Source organism: Fonsecaea pedrosoi (assembly GCF_000835455.1).
Source record: "Fonsecaea pedrosoi CBS 271.37 unplaced genomic scaffold supercont1.1, whole genome shotgun sequence".
Lineage (NCBI taxonomy): Eukaryota > Fungi > Ascomycota > Eurotiomycetes > Chaetothyriales > Herpotrichiellaceae > Fonsecaea > Fonsecaea pedrosoi.
In genome coordinates this window covers 3,720,982-3,738,568 of record NW_013550615.1, presented here as the reverse complement: position 1 = coordinate 3,738,568, position 17,587 = coordinate 3,720,982, and the positions used below count along the sequence as shown (strand labels likewise).

Here is a 17,587-nt window from a genome sequence, read left to right as displayed (position 1 = left end):
GGTGTTCTTCAATCCTGGACCTTGCCGGCTCGTCTTGTGTATTTCAACTCTGAACTCTGAACTCATGTAGACAGGACTTGGTGGTTGGATTTAATGACGCTGTCGCCAAGGCTATGGATGTGATGGAGGTTGCCGATGATGTCATGCTATTTTACTACAGGCTCACTATGTGGTAGCGGTAGACAGCCTTTCACATGGTTGTTTTTCTGTCTGTCTTGTTTTGGCTTGTTTGTCTCATTTGTCAATCATCTTCAAGCTGTCCAGCGCCGCCGAGTCCGAGCCTATCACCCTGTCAGCACCACCCACCACACCTCTCCATCCCCATCCTTACACCCTCCCTTTTTCAGCCTCGTTCCAGATTGGGAAATCGTCTCTCTCTCCCATGATTGCCGAGGTTTGTTTTTTTGCTGTCGCTCGCCTGCCTATACGCGACCTATCCCAATACCGAACATTTGTTACGAATCCTGCGTTTCGTTCGCGAGTTCCTCGGCGTTCTCTGTCCTACCTTTCCTTGATACCTCGCTCTGCTGTTTTTAAAATTTTTTTTTTTTGTTTTGTCTATTCGTGTGGAAATAGGAGCTTGGGTTGAATTTGAAAAAAACGTACAAAGCTAACCTGCAATGGCGTTTTAGCGGATAGAGGAGCCATTGGATTTGATCTGCTCTGGTCCGATCTGATCCATCTGACATCGCGTCCGCCACGCTTGCTTTACCCCCTTGCTTGCTTTGTTGCATGCATGCGTATCGCTCGTCTTTCGACTTCCCTTCCGTTTCGTCAATGTGTCTCCCCCTCCCTCCTCGGTAAACGACCCGCACGAACCATGTCGACGACCCGGTTTGAGGTGCTTCAGGGCAACAAGCCCATCTCTTTTCGGCGGCTGATGGCCTTGAAAAGGGTTGGCGATAATGTTTTTGAATCGTTGACCCCAGCCTGGCCGCCGGCCCCGTTTCGGAGAGCATTTGGGGGTCATGTCTACGCCCAGGCCATGTATGCTGCTAGCAAGACCGTCGAGCCAGGGCTGGTGGTTCATGTATGTTCCCTTTTTACCCCCTATCTCTCCCTTGAGCTTGATGTTGTTGGGTCTCGTTTCTTGTTGTTGACGGCTTTGGTGTCCCTTCGGGAGCGGTAGCAAATGAGTGGGTACTTTATCCTACCCGGCGCCATTGACATCCCGTACGTGTACCGCGTGCGTAAGATCCGGGATGGCGGCATGTACTGCTTGCGAGGGGTCGACGTCTATCAACACTCCGAGGACGCCGGGCAGGGCGCGTCGCCGTGTTTTGTCGCCACCGTCTCATTCAAGCGATCGGAAAAGGGCATCAAAAAGTGGACCGACTTCGAGTACCAGGAGAAGCCCAAGGGCCACCTCCAGAGGGAATACCACAGTGTCCTGGACGGCCTCAAACCGGAAGACCATCCCCTGGCACCCGGCGCCGACGCTCTCTGGTGGGAACTGGAAGAGAAAGAGTTCTGGAGTAAGAGCGCGGCCGCGTTCCCCGGGGTGGAAACCCGAAGGGTCGACATGACCAAGTATAACGACAAGGTGGAACCGGGGGGTGGGCCGAATGGAGAGCAAGCGCCGCGCTGGCGCCAGTTGCTCTTCTACCGTCTCTACCAGGATGACGACCCGGCAGAGGCGAGGGAGAGGGACGAGGCTGCCAACGACGTGAATCTGCACGCCGCGGCCCACCTGTACGCGTCGGATCGGAACTCGCTCTTCCTCATCCAGCGCGCGCTGGGGTACGAGGCCGTCCGCACCACCATGGCGTCGCTGTCGCACACGGTCATCTTCCACGGCCTGGCCGACCACCTGCGCATGGTCGACGACAGCAAGCCCGACAGGCCCTCCAAGTGGTTCGTCCAGGAGTCGTGGACCAGCAACGGCGCCGACAACCGGGGCTGCCACCACAGTCTCCTCTGGGACCCCAACACCGGCAGGGTCATCGGCACCTCCATGCAGGACGGCATGGTGAGGGTTCCGACCGACCTGGTCAACAAGGTCTTTGGGAACGCCAAAAGCTTGTCGGTGCCGGAAGAGGCTCGAACTGAAAAGGCTGGTAGTAGCGGTGGTGGTGGCGGTAGTGGTAGCAAGTTATAAGAAAAGGGTGATTCCTTTTTGAACTTGGGAGAGATTTGCATGGATCCATTATCATATAGATTGATTTGTGTAGATCGGATTGGAATGATTGGAACCGATTCAGCGAGTTAGCGATTTCATGATACCACGATACTAGGTAGCTAACTACTTACCTACCTATCTACCTATCTCAGCTACCTCGAATACCTCACAGCTTACTCGTACCGCCTTGTCACTTCTTGTTCTGTCATGTTGAATATAGTACTAGGACTACTTGCTTGATAAGAGGAGACACACATATACCACGCTCACGGTTACGGCCACCTTTAGTTTCAGTTTTAGTTTTTCAGTCTGCTATGCATACCGCGCCGCGAGACCCCCTTTTTTTTTTCTTTTCTTGTGGCTAAGTGTCCAGACAGAGTGAGAGGATTTGGAACTTGAAACTGGAATTGGGGCAGACATGTAGGATTGTGATTGTGATTGTGATGGTGCTTAGTTGTATAGGAGGTCTCCAGCTCCAGCCCTCTCTCCCTCCCTCCCTCCCTCTCTCTCTCTCTCCCTCTCTCTCAGTCTGTGTGTGTGTGTGAAAGAGAGAAAAGAGGAAAAATGATCGAGGGCGGACAGAACATTCATGGCTCGCCTCGTCTCGTCGGTCAAGAGACTCGGTCTCGCTCGCTAGAGCCAACAACCGTGCCACTCCCGTCGTCGGTTCTGGTGTTGGTCCCCGCGTCCGTCCCCGTCGCTGTCCCTGCTTCATACGGCTGGCGCGTGCTGGCCGGCAATTCGTGAATCATGGCTTCGGTCGAGGCGAGTTCTGACAGCACGCCCTTTTCCGTCGTAGTGGTTGTGGATGAAAGCTCGGCCTTTGCGGCGGCGGAGGGCGAAAATGGTCGGGAAACGTTTGCGACCTGGTGGTGGTGGTGGTGATGATGATCGCCTTCCAACTCGGGCTTGGAGTATGCTTCTTGCCTGCTCCGCTGCGTGTGTCGCTTCCGTCGTACGACCATGTAGTAGTAGCCACAGAGGCAGAGGAGGGCTAAACCGCCAACGCCCACGCCCACGCCGATGCCGACTTGTGCCCCAGTGGACAGGTCCTGCCGTGGCGGTTGAGGGGTTATCACTCGCGTCGGCCGAGATACTGGATGGAGCATGGACTCATCTGTCTATGTTTACCTTGGATCTCTCTTCATCCTGAATCACAAAGTCTGCCGACTGTGCTAGAAAGGTGCCCTCCTCGGCAGAAGCAGCCGTGGCAACAAAGGCGAAGCAGTACTCGCCCCTATGCAAACATTAGACACTCTCCAAGTAGAACGACATCAAAATCTCCAAGACGGGAGAGTCGTACGGGATCAGTGAGCGAGACTCGTTCATAAGAGACGCTGGCCAAGCCGAGAAATCGAGTTGGCACGCCGGCACCGACACATGGGCGAAATAGTAATATGTCATCTGTTCTCCCTCTTCTTTCTGAAGCCAAATATCGCATTCGGCAGGGTCGCCGCTTATGGAACAAGACGTCAAAATCGGTCAGATCAGTCACGATCTTTGAAAGCACTCACGTCTGTTGTTCCCATTGGATGGAGCTCGAACGGGGATCTAGAGAATAGGTTTCGCCCTCAGCCGGAGCGGTGACTTGGATAGTGGCGACCAAACACGCCAATACAACAAGAAGAAACAACGTCGGCGGGAGGAAACAAGACATGGCAAAAGAGGATGAGGCGACAATTTTCAACCCAAACAAAGGATAGAACGAGAAAGAAAGAGCTCTCCATCGGAACGTTGTTCTTGAGCAGCATACATCCCAGCAAATGGCCAGGGGACTTTTGGGGCCAGATACCACAGCCTGAGCGGGAGACACATGATTTGATCGACTTGGGCCTAGAATGCGATGATGGCGAGCAAATACGAGGTCTACCCCTCCTTTTCCAAGGAACGTAGCGGTCATCAGGAAGCAGTAAAGATTCCCTGTCGATTTGGCGATGGTCTAGGGCGAGGCCTGTTGTCCGAACATGACACCAAATGCCACCGCAGAGAGACGACGACGCTGCTGCCGATAGAAAGAAGGAGGACGTGATATGAAGAGAGGTGTGAGAGAGTCCCGGGACGCGGGGCTATATTTATCCGAATACGACTGGACTCGGAAAAATCCACTCAGCAGCCACCGATGATGCCGACTCTTATCTACAAATGCAACCCAACCCACAACCTCGATCTTTTCTCCAACCTCACGCCGAGCTGGCACAGATCTGAAGTCGCATACCATCAGACCCCTGACATATTGTCCAACCGAAGTCCTGAATGGCAGTTCGAGACCCAAGGCAACGTCATCTAGAGGAGTATCACAGCCTACATATACAGCCAGACCAGCTCCCCACGACTTTCACCCGATAGCCAGGCAATATGGGCATTGAAATACGGCCCATCACTTCAGCAGACATTCCCTCGGTGGTAGAATGCATCCAGCTTGCATTCGCCGACGATCCCTATCATCTGTGGGTTTTTGACGGTGCAAAGTTCAACAAGGAGCGCAACTTTGCTAGTCTCAAGGCAAAATGTGAGTGGGGGATGCGCAACGCATTGTTCTTTGTGGCCAAGGACACAGATGACAAAGAAGGCAGAGTGCTGGGAGTCAGCATGTGGATGAAGCCTCGAAACATCAGTCAGAAGCAGACCTGGTCCGAGTGGATCGACGACTACGTCCTCTGGTTCAAGCAGGGGTGGAATCTTCTCCGGTACCAGGGCCGTGGCGGGTTGAGGACGAATCGGTACTGGATCTGGAAGCGCGAGCAGGCCATTGCTCAGTCAGAAATCTGGACTGACCCGGAAGGGTACTACTTCTGCAACATTGTCACCGTCAGGCCGGGCATCCAGGGAAAAGGAATCGGGCGCCAGCTCTTCGAGATTGTCACCGACATGGCGGACAGAGAAGGCCGCCAGTGTTATCTGGAGTCTTCCAGGGACAAGCCCAACATTGCGATATATGAGAAGATGGGCTTTCGACTGGCCCGCAAGATGGTCTGCGAGGAGGGAGGGGATGTCTGTGACCTGTTCTGCATGGTCAGAGAGCCACAGCCCACGCCGTGAATTGGGCAGCTTCGGCCGCACGTCTGCTAGGGCTTGCTGTATCTACAACCACAATGTTGATTCGCAAGCAGGCATGTCGTCGCCGTTCTCGTCTGATCAGTTAAGGGCACGAATGACGGAGACAAGAGCTGACTTCTGGGCGAGTTCTCACTGTCATTGGCAGTCCATGCCCGGTGTCCAGTGTCCAGGGTGTGCTTGCCAGGGTGCTGCCGAAATCCTGACCGTCCAGCTTTTCAGCACAGCCTGTCAAACCATGTTGTTACCGGGGCCTGCTTCAATGTGCCTTCAAGAGGTAGTTGTTCATGCGTGGCTGACGCAGCGGCAGTCGATACTTGTATTTTTCTGCTTCCCCGGAACGACACTGACGAGATCCACGACAGAGAACGATGTGAGCCCCATGATTCGCGGTTCGTTGGCCAGGGAGCAGTTTGAGTCTGGAAGTCGTCCTCAAGCTGGTGGCAAGCTGTCAGACGAGACGCACTTTAGATGACATTTGTGGTGATGATTGATCCTGGCATTCTCAGTCTGCGGCAGTAATTTGGACTGGCAATTCAAAGTAAATGTAGTCTAGAACTTTTGAAAGCCAGGGTTTTACCCTTTTTCAATGATTATTTTTAATGCCCTGGACAACCTCGGGCACTCGAGCTGATGTACAACCTGAGGACCAGAGCACTCGGAGCCATCTCTTGTAGATTGTGTCCAATAACCCGCACGCTGGGAATGAACAGGAAGAACAGGGTTATTCTGGTATCAATTGCGAGAATGGATTGATCAGCGTATCCCACACCAACTCGACAAAATACGACTACCGAATACGGCCTCTCAAGTATGGATATCTCTCCTCAAAACGGCCGAGCGCCGCAGCAAGCAGCCTGGCTGCGTCTAAAATTCGCCTCCACTCGCCCCAGTCTCGAAAGGGTGTTTCAGACTTGTCTGAAAGTGGTAGGTTTTTAAAATCGGTTTTCCGAGGCGCGGAGATAGACAAGGGTTCGCTTCCTGTCTGTGAGGGCCTGTGAGTGGATGGTGGCGAGACAGGTGAGTCGTAAGTGGTCAGTGGGGGAGGAGAAAGGCAGAGATGCGTGACTGGGCTGGGTGCAATCCATCTCCGAGCGTCCCTAACATCCGTGCCCCTCGTTCCGACCAACCACAAGTTGTAGGAGACCAGAGTTTCGCGAAGGATGCATCAGAGCGAGTGAGTAGCATTGGTAGACAGCTGCAGGCGTGGGCAGATGTGTAGATGAGATGCGCATATGGAGTTACTGGAGTTTACTGTGCCGCAACCCTTTACATCATCATTGACACTCACAAACAAACTTCCCACGCCCGCTTTCATTCGAGGCCGTCCTTCAGCTGGTGAGAGAGGGGGGTATAAATGTCGTTGAAAGGAAAGGACATGTGCTGAACACTCTCAATCTCCATCTCATTCTCAATCTCAAGCCTCAAAACACTGTTTGTTGGGCAACTATATAAACTCGCATCTCATCACCAATCCTTGTCCAACACCTTCATCAACCATTTCTCCTCCCTTCCACAATGGCTTCAAACCTTCCCAAGGAGTACAAGGTCGGCTTCTTCGAGGCCGCAGGTGAACCTCTCAAGTTCAAGCAGGTCAAACTGGAGCTGCCAAAGCCGGGCGAAGTGCGTCCACTCCTTTCACCTCGTCAACTCTATACTAAGCTATACATTCTCAGGTCTTGGTCAAGGTCCTTGCCTGTGGCGTTTGTCACTCGGACCAAGTCGTTCGCTACGGAATCATGGGCAACAGATTCCCCATCATCCCCGGCCATGAGATCATTGGCGAGGTTGCTGCCGTACCGGAGAGTGAGCATCGCTGGAAAGTGGGAGAACGCGTCGGCGGACCGTGGCACGGCGGTCATGACGGCACCTGTGTTGCGTGTCAGCGTGGGCTTTTCCAGATGTGTGAGAAGGCAGCAATCAACGGAGTCACCAGGGATGGAGTAAGTCTGTCCTCGTCGATGGCATGCTCGTTTCGCTAATCTCTATTTTTCCCCAGGGATATGCGGAATATGTCACTCTCAGGACAGAGGCTGTTGTCCGAGTACCCACCGACGTCGACCCAGCTGAATTCTGCCCTGTACTTTGCGCCGGAGTGACCGTGTTCAACTGTAAGTTTGCACTTATCCTGTCGATCGCACTCACCGAGCAAGACTGACGAGACGACTCCGACAGCTTTGCGGCAACAAAGAGTCCTTGCTGGTTCGCTCGTTGCGGTCCAGGGACTCGGGGGTCTCGGACATCTTGCATTGCAGTATGTCAGTAAGATGGGGTACAGGACGGTCGCCATCTCCTCCAGTTCCGAAAAGAGGGAGTTCGCCACCCAGCTGGGAGCTCATGAATACATCGATGCATCTCAGGGCGACATTGGTGAACAGCTGCAGAAGTTGGGAGGCGCAGCGTGTATTCTGTTCACCGCGCCCAACGAGAAACTTATTCCTTCTTTGCTCGCTGGGCTTGCGCCGGTGGGCAAGCTCATTATCCTGGCAGCAACAGCCCCCGTCGAAGTAAATACTGCCTTCATGATGGGCAAGGGCCTCAGCCTTCAGGCATGGCCCAGTGGACACGCTCTTGACAGTGAAGAAGCCATTTCGTTTGCTCAAATACACAATGTGCACGTTATGATTGAGAAATTCCCACTGGACAAGGCCAACGAGGCCATGGAGAAGATGGTCAGCGGCAAGGTTCGGTTCCGAGGAGTGCTCATTCCATAGGGTGGAGTGACTGGCTGGTAGCAAAAGTCAAGGAGCGCTGAAATATGATAGGACGCGATGGGCGACAGTTGACAGGATGGATAATACCGAGCAATATGCAAGCTCTTTGTGGTTTTGTGGGCGATGTGTTTCTCGTTTTCTGCACGGAACACGAACCCTAGGGTATGTGCTCGTCCAAGGCAACCATGGGGATACATATCAAAGACAATAACAAATAACCCTGTAAAGCGGTTGGCAAAGGAGCCGCTCGTCCACGTCGCATGCGTCGCATGTCGCGGGTTGAATCCCGCAGCCACGAGCCTCAACCCCTGGCACCCCTGACGGCTGCTCTTTGACCCAATCAACTCGCGTCTGTACCTGGCGATCATACACTTTCTGCTCCAAGTTTTCATCATCCACCTCATCCACCGTCGTCCTCAGCATAGCGTCAGGGTCACTTGTGTCGCAGAATGAGCTTGGTGTCCTCGCACCATTCGTAGAAGGCCTCATGCCAGCCGCCCCGAACAATGCCGCCGTCCCAGCTATGCCCATGCACCATGCAGGAGGGCACGCTGGTCCAACTTTCTTCACAATCACCTCCGCTCCCGGAGGTTACTGGCGCTCTCCCGATGGTGAAGCACACGCCTAATCCCCTGTTTCTCGTGTTCTGTGCACCTGTTGCAAGAGGCTGAACCTTCCATATCCTTTAAAGATTCTCACCCGACCTCAGGAAACCCCTTCAGATAAGAGTCGAAGAAGCGAGCGGATCCTACTGCTGTCTTGACTCCCTTCCTCTACCCTCGTTTCGACGTTCGGCAATCCTCGGTGGGAAAAGAACAAGGCTCTCAGCCAAGTCAAAAGAGACGGCCATCTGATACAATAGAGACGAGACGGGACAAACATTTTTCATCCAACCGCTCCTCGAGCTGTACCCTCTCAACACGCAGCATCGGCTGTCACCGGCTTGGATCCGCTCGAGTATCCATCCACGAAGCTTTTGGCTTCATGCGAGGCTGAGCGCCTTTGATTGCGATCGGCGGAGATCTGTTGGCATCCCTCACAAGATCATCGTCTCCCAGATTACTTTGTCACATCCCGGCCGTCGGAAGTTCCAAGTGACGTAGGAGGGGGTGTTGATCTTCTGGCGAACGGGGTAGAGTGGGTGTGAACATCGCCTGACCTCTGTGCCAGTGGTAAGGATACGATTGACTGGCGCCAGCGACGGATCGAAATTTTGTTAGTGAGGAAGACCTCGTTGTATTAGGGGACATCGAGACTTACCTTGCGGCCCTCTACCTTCACCTCTGTCGACTCTCTTCTACGAAACCCACGGCGATGCAGGGACGTCTATTCCAGAGGCGGTGACGGTCATGCTGACTTTTGGCGCATCGATTTGATCTGGTCGACCATTCAAACTTCACTTTGGAGGGTTCTCTCGAGTGAACCAGTCACTGACTCGTGACATCTAAATTCTGCCGCACACAGAAACAAGATCCCAACCCTCTATCACAACAACACTTGAACCCCTCCTTCCTCCCTCGAGACACTCACCTCAACCTCCTACCCCGATTTACTAGCAAGTGCATTCGCGATGGAACTACGAATACGGTGTCAACTGATGTTGGCCATCATTTTCCATGCCTTAATACGGAGCTCGTCTGCCAGCGTGTCGTACCCCTCCATCCAGGCCATTATCGGCTTCTCGTCCTCGTGTACGCTTGCGTACAGTACCCCAGTCAACAACTGCGATCTCAATGATTTTCGCGCCATTGGGGGAACAGGCAGCTGCTCAGCCAAATGTCAATCAAGTCTGGAGACGTCACAGCGATTAGTACAACGGTTATGTTCAGGGGAAAAAGCAGATGGAAGTTCTCTGATCGGACAACTTTTTGTCGGCAATGTAGTGAACTTTCTGTGCGGGAACGTTGATACTGGCGCCACACTCGCGTCAACAACGCAGGAGACGACCGAAGCGACACAGACTTCGACTTTTGCAGAGACATCGATGAGCAGCACAGCATCATCGGAAACGAGCACCACCGAGACATCGTCAGTGGCGTCTACGCTCACAACTTCTTTGAGCGCGACTGCGTCTGCGACCAAGACTACTAGTAGCACTTCCGAAAGCACTAATCAGTCGTCCTCTACATCATCTGAATCTACGACTTCGACCCTCACGTCCACCTCATCTTCCTCGGAGAGCTCGAGCACTTCTTCAGCAGCTTCGTCCAGCAGGGCAGCAAACTCACAAGTTTCAGGGGGAGGCAGTGGTGGAGGAAGTCCCTTTGATGGGACATTCTCTTCGGCTGCTTCGTCGCACACTCTGCAGCTGCACGGTGCAATATTGGTATTTGCCGCTTTGACTGTGCTCCTCCTAGAAGCGTGGTGATGTCGGTCGATATCTGCAGGAGTGGGCAGACGGGAGCGGATCAATCTCAATGATCCAATATCCGCGCACAGGAATGATTACCGTTTACTTGTATGCATTGCAACTAGGAGGTCTGTGTGTCCGCCAGCAAAGCAGACCATAATTCGGGGGAGGCGCCATCGAGTTGGTTTATGGACCATCACTTAATGTCTACGCAAACTCGGCGCGGTAAGCAACAACGAACATGGACGATAACGACGACGACACACAATACAAATGACGGCCGTTCTGGGCACAACGTGAGCTTTGAGCAAGAGCTGCTTTTTCTTTTCTTGAGATGCGCATCAAGCGACGAGGTGCAGCGAGCGTCAATTTTTGGGGGGAGGGGCGGGAGGCGACGATTTGGTTTGCTGGGCGAGGCAAGTTTGTCGTGCTCCTGTGGACCTGGTAACGAGATTCGAGATGTGATGCTTTGTACAATAACCCATGACTGGGGGGAAACAGGATGAGCATTGTCATGTACTACTACGGAGAAAGACTGGCGCAGAGGCCGCAGTGAGCAAAAAGAAAAAGAAGCATAAATGTAGCACCAACAGGGGCTAGAAGATACCCATTACCCATTACCCATTACCCATCTTGTCAAAAATACACAGGATCAGAAACGAGTTTGTATGTTTTGCTTGTGCCATGGATTGTTTTATTTGCGGTCTCGTAGATGTTCTGACTTGCGAGAGTGAGAGACAAAGGTGGTGTTGGTGTTGGCGTTGGTGTACGTGAAGGGTACGAGGATATGAGCGAGCGAAGAGAGGAGGGCCATCCCATCCCATCCCATATCATTCATTCATTCATTCATTTCGCTCATGCATTGATCCTATCATTTGATCAATTCCCAGTCTGCCAGTGTAGGAATGTAGACGAAGAAGCGACCTCGACGTTTCTACTCGGAGTAGGTATCACGACAACCTCAACTCGGCCAACACCTCTTCGATGCCTCTATCCAGCTCTAGTTCCAGTTCCCTTTTCCTCTTCGTGTCCATATCCCTATCCATATCCATGGCCATAGCCATATCCGATCCCGTTCTCGTGCCTGTGTCCATTGTCATGTCCACATCCGCAACTCCCTCTCCCTCCCCCTCTCCCTGCCCACCAACCGCCTCGTGCCTGTGCGGGTGCCTCTCCCGCTGGTGGTGTCGGTGCCTGTGGCGGAGCACATTCTCCTCGAGATAGGCCAGCATGAGGGCCCTCGCGTCGCGGTGCTGCCGACTCTCGCGGCCCCAGGTACGCTCAACGAGGGCGAGGTTGGCGCGGATCGTGGCCAGCACGTCCTGAACCTCGACCTCGAACTCAGCCTCGACTTGCCCTATTGTGATGGTGGTTGTGGTGGTTGTAGAAGGAGAAGGATCAGGTCCACCTGGGTCGATGTCAATGGCGACGGGCGTCGAGGTTTTGTGGTTGTCTTGTTCCTGTTGCGGTCCTGGAGACACAGACAAAGACAGAGACGACGGTTGGGTCTGGTTATTGATGATGATGATGGCCATTACCCCTTGCGATTCACTTGACTTGATCGATCTCTCTCTCTCTCTCTCTCTCTCTCGGCCAGTCGGTCCGTCAATGTCTGTCTCTCTGTGTTCGCTGCTCGGCTACCCCTCAGAGTTCATTTCTTGTTTTTAGGGGTTGTTGGTCGTGGTAACCATGGTTATGAAAGACTTTTTACCCCCTTTTTTTCCCTTCAAAAGTGTGAAAAATGCACGAGAACGGAGTAAGGAGTTGACTTGTCTACCTACATACTAGGTAGGTAGGTCGTATGTATGTATGTATGTATGTATGTATGTATGTATGTATGTATGTATGTATGTATGTATGTATGTATGTACGTATGTCTGAGAATTGTACTCGGTACTTGGTACTTGGTACAAGGGATCTCTAGCTTTTTAGTGCAAGGCTGGGATTTTCCCATGTCGATAATAATAATAAGAATACCCCCCCTTCTATACCCCTATTAGTAGGGACCTGGGGTACCCAGCAAACCAGCAAACCAGCAAGCCAGGCCAGACCACTTTCCATTCATTCCACCTGCCTATGAATACTACTAGAGGGATTCGACTCCATCACTGCCAACTAGATACATACCGACATATTATTCCATAATATAAAACCATAGTCAGCTGTCGATCTTCAGCCGTCATCTTGTCTTGTCAGCCGAGGAATCTGCGGGTGGTGATAGTATAGCCAGCATCCTTTCCCTTCCCTTTCCTTTCCTTTTCGTGGTCTACACATTACCTCTTGTTCTCTGGTTCATCTCGCCCATAACACACACACACACACACACACACACACACACACACACCCTACCTCGGTTGGGCTAAGTTGGTTGGTTGTCGACGCTTTCAACATCTCGTCTCCCTAATCTCTCTACTGCACAACAAGGCGGAACCTGTAATAATGACATCCCATGACTCAGGTTATCACCTATCAAATGTCCATAGATCAAATCTGAGCCTAGTTGGCTGTCGCAAAGTGTCGGTGAATACAAGTAGACCTTTCATTAGCGCCTCTGGCTGTACCTATTCCAAGCCATCATATTGCCGTGGCCTTTCGTCCTCCTGCTAATAAAGCCTCGTCCCAAACCAACGCCTTGCGTTTCAAAAAAAGATCAAGGCCGCAACAAATCCAACGTTCCCGCTTGTGCAACAAGGTCCGCCCGCCGTAATGTTCGCCGGGTCGTGTTTTACCTTTCCAAAAATTCAGCGTCCCTCAATGACTTGTGTCTGTAGGCGGCTGTTTGCTCGCCTCGCTTAGGTTGCGTCATTCCGTTTCACGCTGTGTGTGATCCTGACTCTGCTGGCCGTCGTGGAAACAGAAACATTCCTGCCGCTTGTGGTGCAGGTCTGGGTCCTTCATTGTGATATCCCGGCCTCTGAGAGTGATGTCCCGGCCGTCAATCGCTTGTCCCATATCTCCGCCCGATTTGGATGTGCCGCACGATAAGATCCGTTGCTTTATTATGAAGCGGATCAGCGTGTCTTGAGAAGCATGTAGCCCCTCTGCAGGGCCATGCGTCGGGAATCACACGATTCGTCGCCGTCGTATCGGTTGCAGGTCGATCGAAACTTGACATAATCCTCCCCGAAATCTTACAAAGAAGTGCTCAGTCAATCAAGGGCTTCTTCACTGAGCCGACGAGCGCCACCCCCAGACAACTCAATGCATTAGGGTCCGAAGCGCGTATTATAGTGGCCAAAGGTAACATTGGGTTTTCGGCGTTGACATGAGAGGCGTCGCGTGCTGCCTGTTCGATGGCTTCCATCTCCGCTTTACATGCTGCGTGGTCCAAGGGACAGACGACAATGGGCTGCTTCAGTACGATATCTTTGGCGCCGGCCATAGAAGCCTAAAAGAAAGATCAGTTAGCTATTTAATTTTGAGGCTGTTTGTGTCAACGTGGCAGTCGGAAACTCCTTTAACATACCTTGATGGTCAGGTAGTATTCGACCTTGTAAAGACCTGCCGTCGTCGTAAAGCCCGTCACCGCATATGTAGGAAACGCCGATCTCCCTCGAGGCATAATTCCATCCGCATCACGGACGTCGCTCGAAGGGAAGACAAGACCTAGGTTGGTGAAGTAACCCGCTTCGGGCATCTTCACCCCAACCGTTTCGGTCTTTTTGACCAAACTCTTTGACTTTCTCTGGGGCTCGTCGCCCTCGTGATTGTAGATGACCTCTTCGTCGATGCCGATCTCGATCTTTTTGATGGTCACTTTACGCGCTTTGCTCAGCCAGTCCGGATTCGGAGATAGCTTGATGTACACGCTCACTGGGTCCAGAGGCCCATACGACCACCGCGGCAAGGATATCCCTAGAGTCACCAAGTGATCCGAGACCCTTTCTGCAGTTTCGGGTCGATTGTACATGCCAAAGGTCGAGAGAGTGTCGTACCGTGCGATGGGTACGGGGAAAGCATAGGTTTTGCGATCGGTTCCTCCATAGCCCACTGTCACCACCATCTCGTAGTATGTCTCGGCCGTCCGCCGTGGTAGTTGTAGGCTCGCCGGCGGTACTCGTCGGGCAGTCTCTTGTCCTCCCCGTCCAAAAGGTATGAATATCACAAAGGGCAAGTCCATGTACATGATCTCTTCGTACTCTCGGTTGGCCGGACATCGGAATAAGAGCATCTCTTTTCCCACCGTCTCCGTCGACTCCTTCCTGGGCGCGGCCAGGTGTTTCTTGGTGACCGAATCAGCATGGGGGTGAATGCTTTCTCTTCTCTGCAGGCAGATGGTGACGATGGAGACGTTGACAGGACTTGAGATGCCGACGCCGGGTCGTATTTCGACAGTTCCTTCGATGCGAGGCTGGATTTGAGCATTGTCAGCAGCGCATCCTCTTGGGCTATCAAGCGCAACTCGGCGTCCGTCGCTCGGAGGGGTTGGGGGGTTGAATGTTTCCTCAACTCACCAAAGTAGCAGAGATGCCCGGGTATCCAACCAGAAAGTTTGTGTTTGGGCGGCCAGATACTCGCACAAAAGCGCTCATCTTCTCTTTGAGCTCGAACCTATGTTGAGACCATTACCACGAGGCGGGAGTGAGGTGGTCCTGTGAGTGCGGCCTCGGAGAAAAGTGGTAGGATTGGAGAACTGCGGCGGCCTAGTTCTGAGGGACAGTATGAGGCCCATGAGGCGCCAGAGGATGTTACATGCAGAACAATGCGGGATTCGTTGTTGTAGGTTCTTTGTCGTACGATCAATAGGCTGGTGGGTAGTGGACGTCGGTGTGATGTTGGGGGCCGAACTGCGTGATGACAAGGGCGGGTCAGAGGCGTGCGCAGAGTCGAGGTTTGGTAGCGGGGGGAGAGTGGGAGCGAGAGATGATGACGGAGGGTCGATGATGGAGATTTCCAAAGAATATACGGCGATGAGATATGAGGTGAAGATGGGATGTGATGAGCTGGAATATGAGCGCGGCTGGACCCAAGCGCAGATCGATTGGAATATTATACGAGGAGAACGGATTCAGTTGGTCGGTCAGTCAGTCAGTCAGTTCAGGTCAAGTCGGTTGGTACAGCGTCGGGGGCTTCCTTATTACGTGAAGCATGCGCCGCACAGCAACGCACCACACAAGCAAATGCAGGACTTTACAGGCAAGGCCGGCCCTGACACTCCTGGGGCTTTGTTCTGGGCACCCAGGTAGCCTATTGATCCCTAGGTATGCTGTTTAGAGATCCAGACCCCAGTGCCCACCACTCTAGTGTCGGCCTCTAATATATAATAATGCCCACCCATACCCAGCAGACCAGTTCCCGTGCTTTTGGGATTTCCCGTGCCTAACTAGAGCTCACCACAACGCCCATCCATGTCCCTGCGGCTGCCCTACAAGTACCGAGTACACCTCGATGATGCGAAGCTCTCCGGTTGATGACATGGACGACTTGGAAAATTTCTCACCAGTCAGCACTATGACGGTGAATCACTCGGTTGTCCGATAAGGGAGTCTTTCGGCTCGAGCAGCCGTGGTCACCAAGATGATATGTTGTCCGTAATGTTTCCCCGACAAGTATTGTCTCTGTTGGTGGTTATCGACCAGATGAAATCCCGTTAAAGTGGCGGGGCGCCTCAGCCTTATGCAGGCCAGTTAGCTTACCTAGAACTACCAAAGCTCCTCCTACTTGTAGGGTACCAGAGCCACCCGAGCCACCCGCCGCCTCGTCAACGGCGCCGCCTATTGCGTACCGCCCACGGCTGTCCAGTGCCCATGCCCCATGGCCAACTGCGCCCCCCGCTTGCTTCCTGGCTGCAAAGCCACGTTTGTCGTCCTTCGTCACCCACTGTGGCTGTTTGGATGCATCCCAGTTATGCCATTTCGGCAATAATCCTCCGACTTCAAGCCACGGTCAGCATCTGTTTCCCCTCCCAACACCCTTGGGAAATAGGTCCATTGAGAGACCCTTTTCCATCTAACAACCTAGTCACAAATATATATCGGCTAGGACGCGTCCGCCGTGCTGCGCTAACCTCCTCCGCATCCCGTCCATCAACATGCCAATTCGGGTTGCCTGACTTTATCCACTCGTCAAGTCCGTCCACAGAGCGGCTGACATTTTTTGCCAGCGGAGACGCTTGAGAAACAACACATCCATGCTCTTGGCCCGCAGGCCGGTCAACCACGACCACATCGGAGAACAGGGCATATCCGACCGACATCAAACATATGGTGACATTCCTTCTCAGCCGTTACAGGTGAGACCAGAGGCATGCGAGTATTTGGTCAACCTGGAGTGGGCACCGTCGTGTCAATATTTGGTTTCCGAAGGGTCAACCATTCATGATGTGTCTCCTCGCCCGATCCGATCCGCTGTCCATTGGAATACGATATTCCACCATAATGGTTCTTTTGCAATATTTTTCTGGGGTGCATAACTGAGCTTCCCACCAATATCAAGGTCGACTAAAAAAATGGGAGAGCAAGGGGCTCTGGTTGGCGATACGTGGTGCTGAACGACTTCTTAGCTGACCTTTTTGTACTTGACTAGCATCGCTCGTCTCAACACAGGTGTTTGCTTTCCAGATCTGGAGTGGCCGCTCGATTGACCTTTCCCTCTAGCTCTTCTCTTTTGACATATTCCTGAGCCTCGCTTTGGCTGTCTGTTTCGGTCCAAGCTGTGGATCGTATCGCTGAGGGGTATTGCGTCCCGGTCGTGGGGTTCTAGCTGCGCCATCTTCCTCTTCCAATTCATCCTGCTAGAGGATTCGCATGAATCGTCACCTTCTCCAGGATGATCTTCTCCTTTGGGCGGTATTTCTTGTCCACCTCGACGGCCTCCATCTTGTCCAGTGTACCGCCTTCTTCTACACCTTCAATCACTCGTCCAAAAACCGTATTCTTGCCATCCAAGTGAGCCGCCTCTGCGAGCGTGACAAAGAACTGACTTCCATTGGTGTCGGGCCCTTTATTTGCCATCGACACCATCCCTCGCCCGCTGTGTCTCAACGCAGGGATTTTGATCTCATTTTCAAAATATCCTCCCCATATTGACTCCCCGCCCTTGACAACGGGTCTTTCTGCAGTCGCATTCCGGCGAGACAAGGACGTGTCGCCACCTTGAATGATGAACTCAGGTATCAGTCGGTGGAAAGGGGTGCCATCGTAGGCGCCAGAGGCGCATAACGCAAGGAAGTTCTCCGCTGTTTTCGGCACAGCTTCGCAGAAGATTTCGACCTTCAGATCACCATGGGTTGTATGGAGCTATAGCTTGTGATGAGCATGCAGATATGTCGTAGCAAGGGCGGCTGTGATACGTACCGTGACAGACATGCTGGAGCAAAGAATCCATGAAGCGAATTTGGCTTCGGCCGTA

General features: G+C 52.9%; 8 protein-coding genes across 8 annotated transcripts; 4 read left to right on the top strand and 4 right to left on the bottom strand.

Annotated features, from left to right (window-relative positions):
* Nucleotides 1–820: 820 nt before the first annotated feature.
* Nucleotides 821–2,098, top strand: Z517_01358 (acyl-CoA thioesterase II; the record flags this gene model as incomplete). The annotated part of the gene is made up of 2 exons (XM_013434318.1): nucleotides 821–1,030; nucleotides 1,130–2,098. The coding sequence occupies 2 exons, from the start codon at nucleotides 821–823 to the stop codon at nucleotides 2,096–2,098; spliced, it is 1,179 nt and encodes a 392-aa protein (XP_013289772.1).
* A 632-nt stretch (nucleotides 2,099–2,730) lies between these two features.
* Nucleotides 2,731–3,776, bottom strand: Z517_01357 (uncharacterized protein; the record flags this gene model as incomplete). Its single annotated transcript, XM_013434317.1, has 4 exons — nucleotides 2,731–3,171; nucleotides 3,251–3,356; nucleotides 3,423–3,575; nucleotides 3,634–3,776. The coding sequence occupies 4 exons, from the start codon at nucleotides 3,774–3,776 to the stop codon at nucleotides 2,731–2,733; spliced, it is 843 nt and encodes a 280-aa protein (XP_013289771.1).
* Nucleotides 3,777–4,474: 698 nt separating this feature from the next.
* Nucleotides 4,475–5,158, top strand: Z517_01356 (uncharacterized protein; the record flags this gene model as incomplete). Its single annotated transcript, XM_013434316.1, has 1 exon — nucleotides 4,475–5,158. One exon carries the CDS (start codon nucleotides 4,475–4,477, stop codon nucleotides 5,156–5,158), a length of 684 nt encoding a protein of 227 aa, XP_013289770.1.
* Nucleotides 5,159–6,691: 1,533 nt separating this feature from the next.
* On the top strand, nucleotides 6,692–7,887 carry Z517_01355 (uncharacterized protein; the record flags this gene model as incomplete). The annotated part of the gene is made up of 4 exons (XM_013434315.1): nucleotides 6,692–6,796; nucleotides 6,850–7,116; nucleotides 7,173–7,284; nucleotides 7,349–7,887. The coding sequence occupies 4 exons, from the start codon at nucleotides 6,692–6,694 to the stop codon at nucleotides 7,885–7,887; spliced, it is 1,023 nt and encodes a 340-aa protein (XP_013289769.1).
* A 1,570-nt stretch (nucleotides 7,888–9,457) lies between these two features.
* Nucleotides 9,458–10,255, top strand: Z517_01354 (uncharacterized protein; the record flags this gene model as incomplete). The annotated part of the gene is made up of 1 exon (XM_013434314.1): nucleotides 9,458–10,255. One exon carries the CDS (start codon nucleotides 9,458–9,460, stop codon nucleotides 10,253–10,255), a length of 798 nt encoding a protein of 265 aa, XP_013289768.1.
* A 932-nt stretch (nucleotides 10,256–11,187) lies between these two features.
* Nucleotides 11,188–11,772, bottom strand: Z517_01353 (uncharacterized protein; the record flags this gene model as incomplete). The annotated part of the gene is made up of 1 exon (XM_013434313.1): nucleotides 11,188–11,772. The coding sequence occupies one exon, from the start codon at nucleotides 11,770–11,772 to the stop codon at nucleotides 11,188–11,190; it is 585 nt and encodes a 194-aa protein (XP_013289767.1).
* Nucleotides 11,773–13,382: 1,610 nt separating this feature from the next.
* Z517_01352 (uncharacterized protein) lies at nucleotides 13,383–14,769 on the bottom strand (the record flags this gene model as incomplete). The annotated part of the gene is made up of 3 exons (XM_013434312.1): nucleotides 13,383–13,625; nucleotides 13,704–14,588; nucleotides 14,692–14,769. 3 exons carry the CDS (start codon nucleotides 14,767–14,769, stop codon nucleotides 13,383–13,385), a joined length of 1,206 nt encoding a protein of 401 aa, XP_013289766.1.
* Nucleotides 14,770–16,962: 2,193 nt separating this feature from the next.
* Z517_01351 (uncharacterized protein) lies at nucleotides 16,963–17,544 on the bottom strand (the record flags this gene model as incomplete). The annotated part of the gene is made up of 2 exons (XM_013434311.1): nucleotides 16,963–17,475; nucleotides 17,533–17,544. The coding sequence occupies 2 exons, from the start codon at nucleotides 17,542–17,544 to the stop codon at nucleotides 16,963–16,965; spliced, it is 525 nt and encodes a 174-aa protein (XP_013289765.1).
* Between the last annotated feature and the right edge of the window lie 43 nt (nucleotides 17,545–17,587).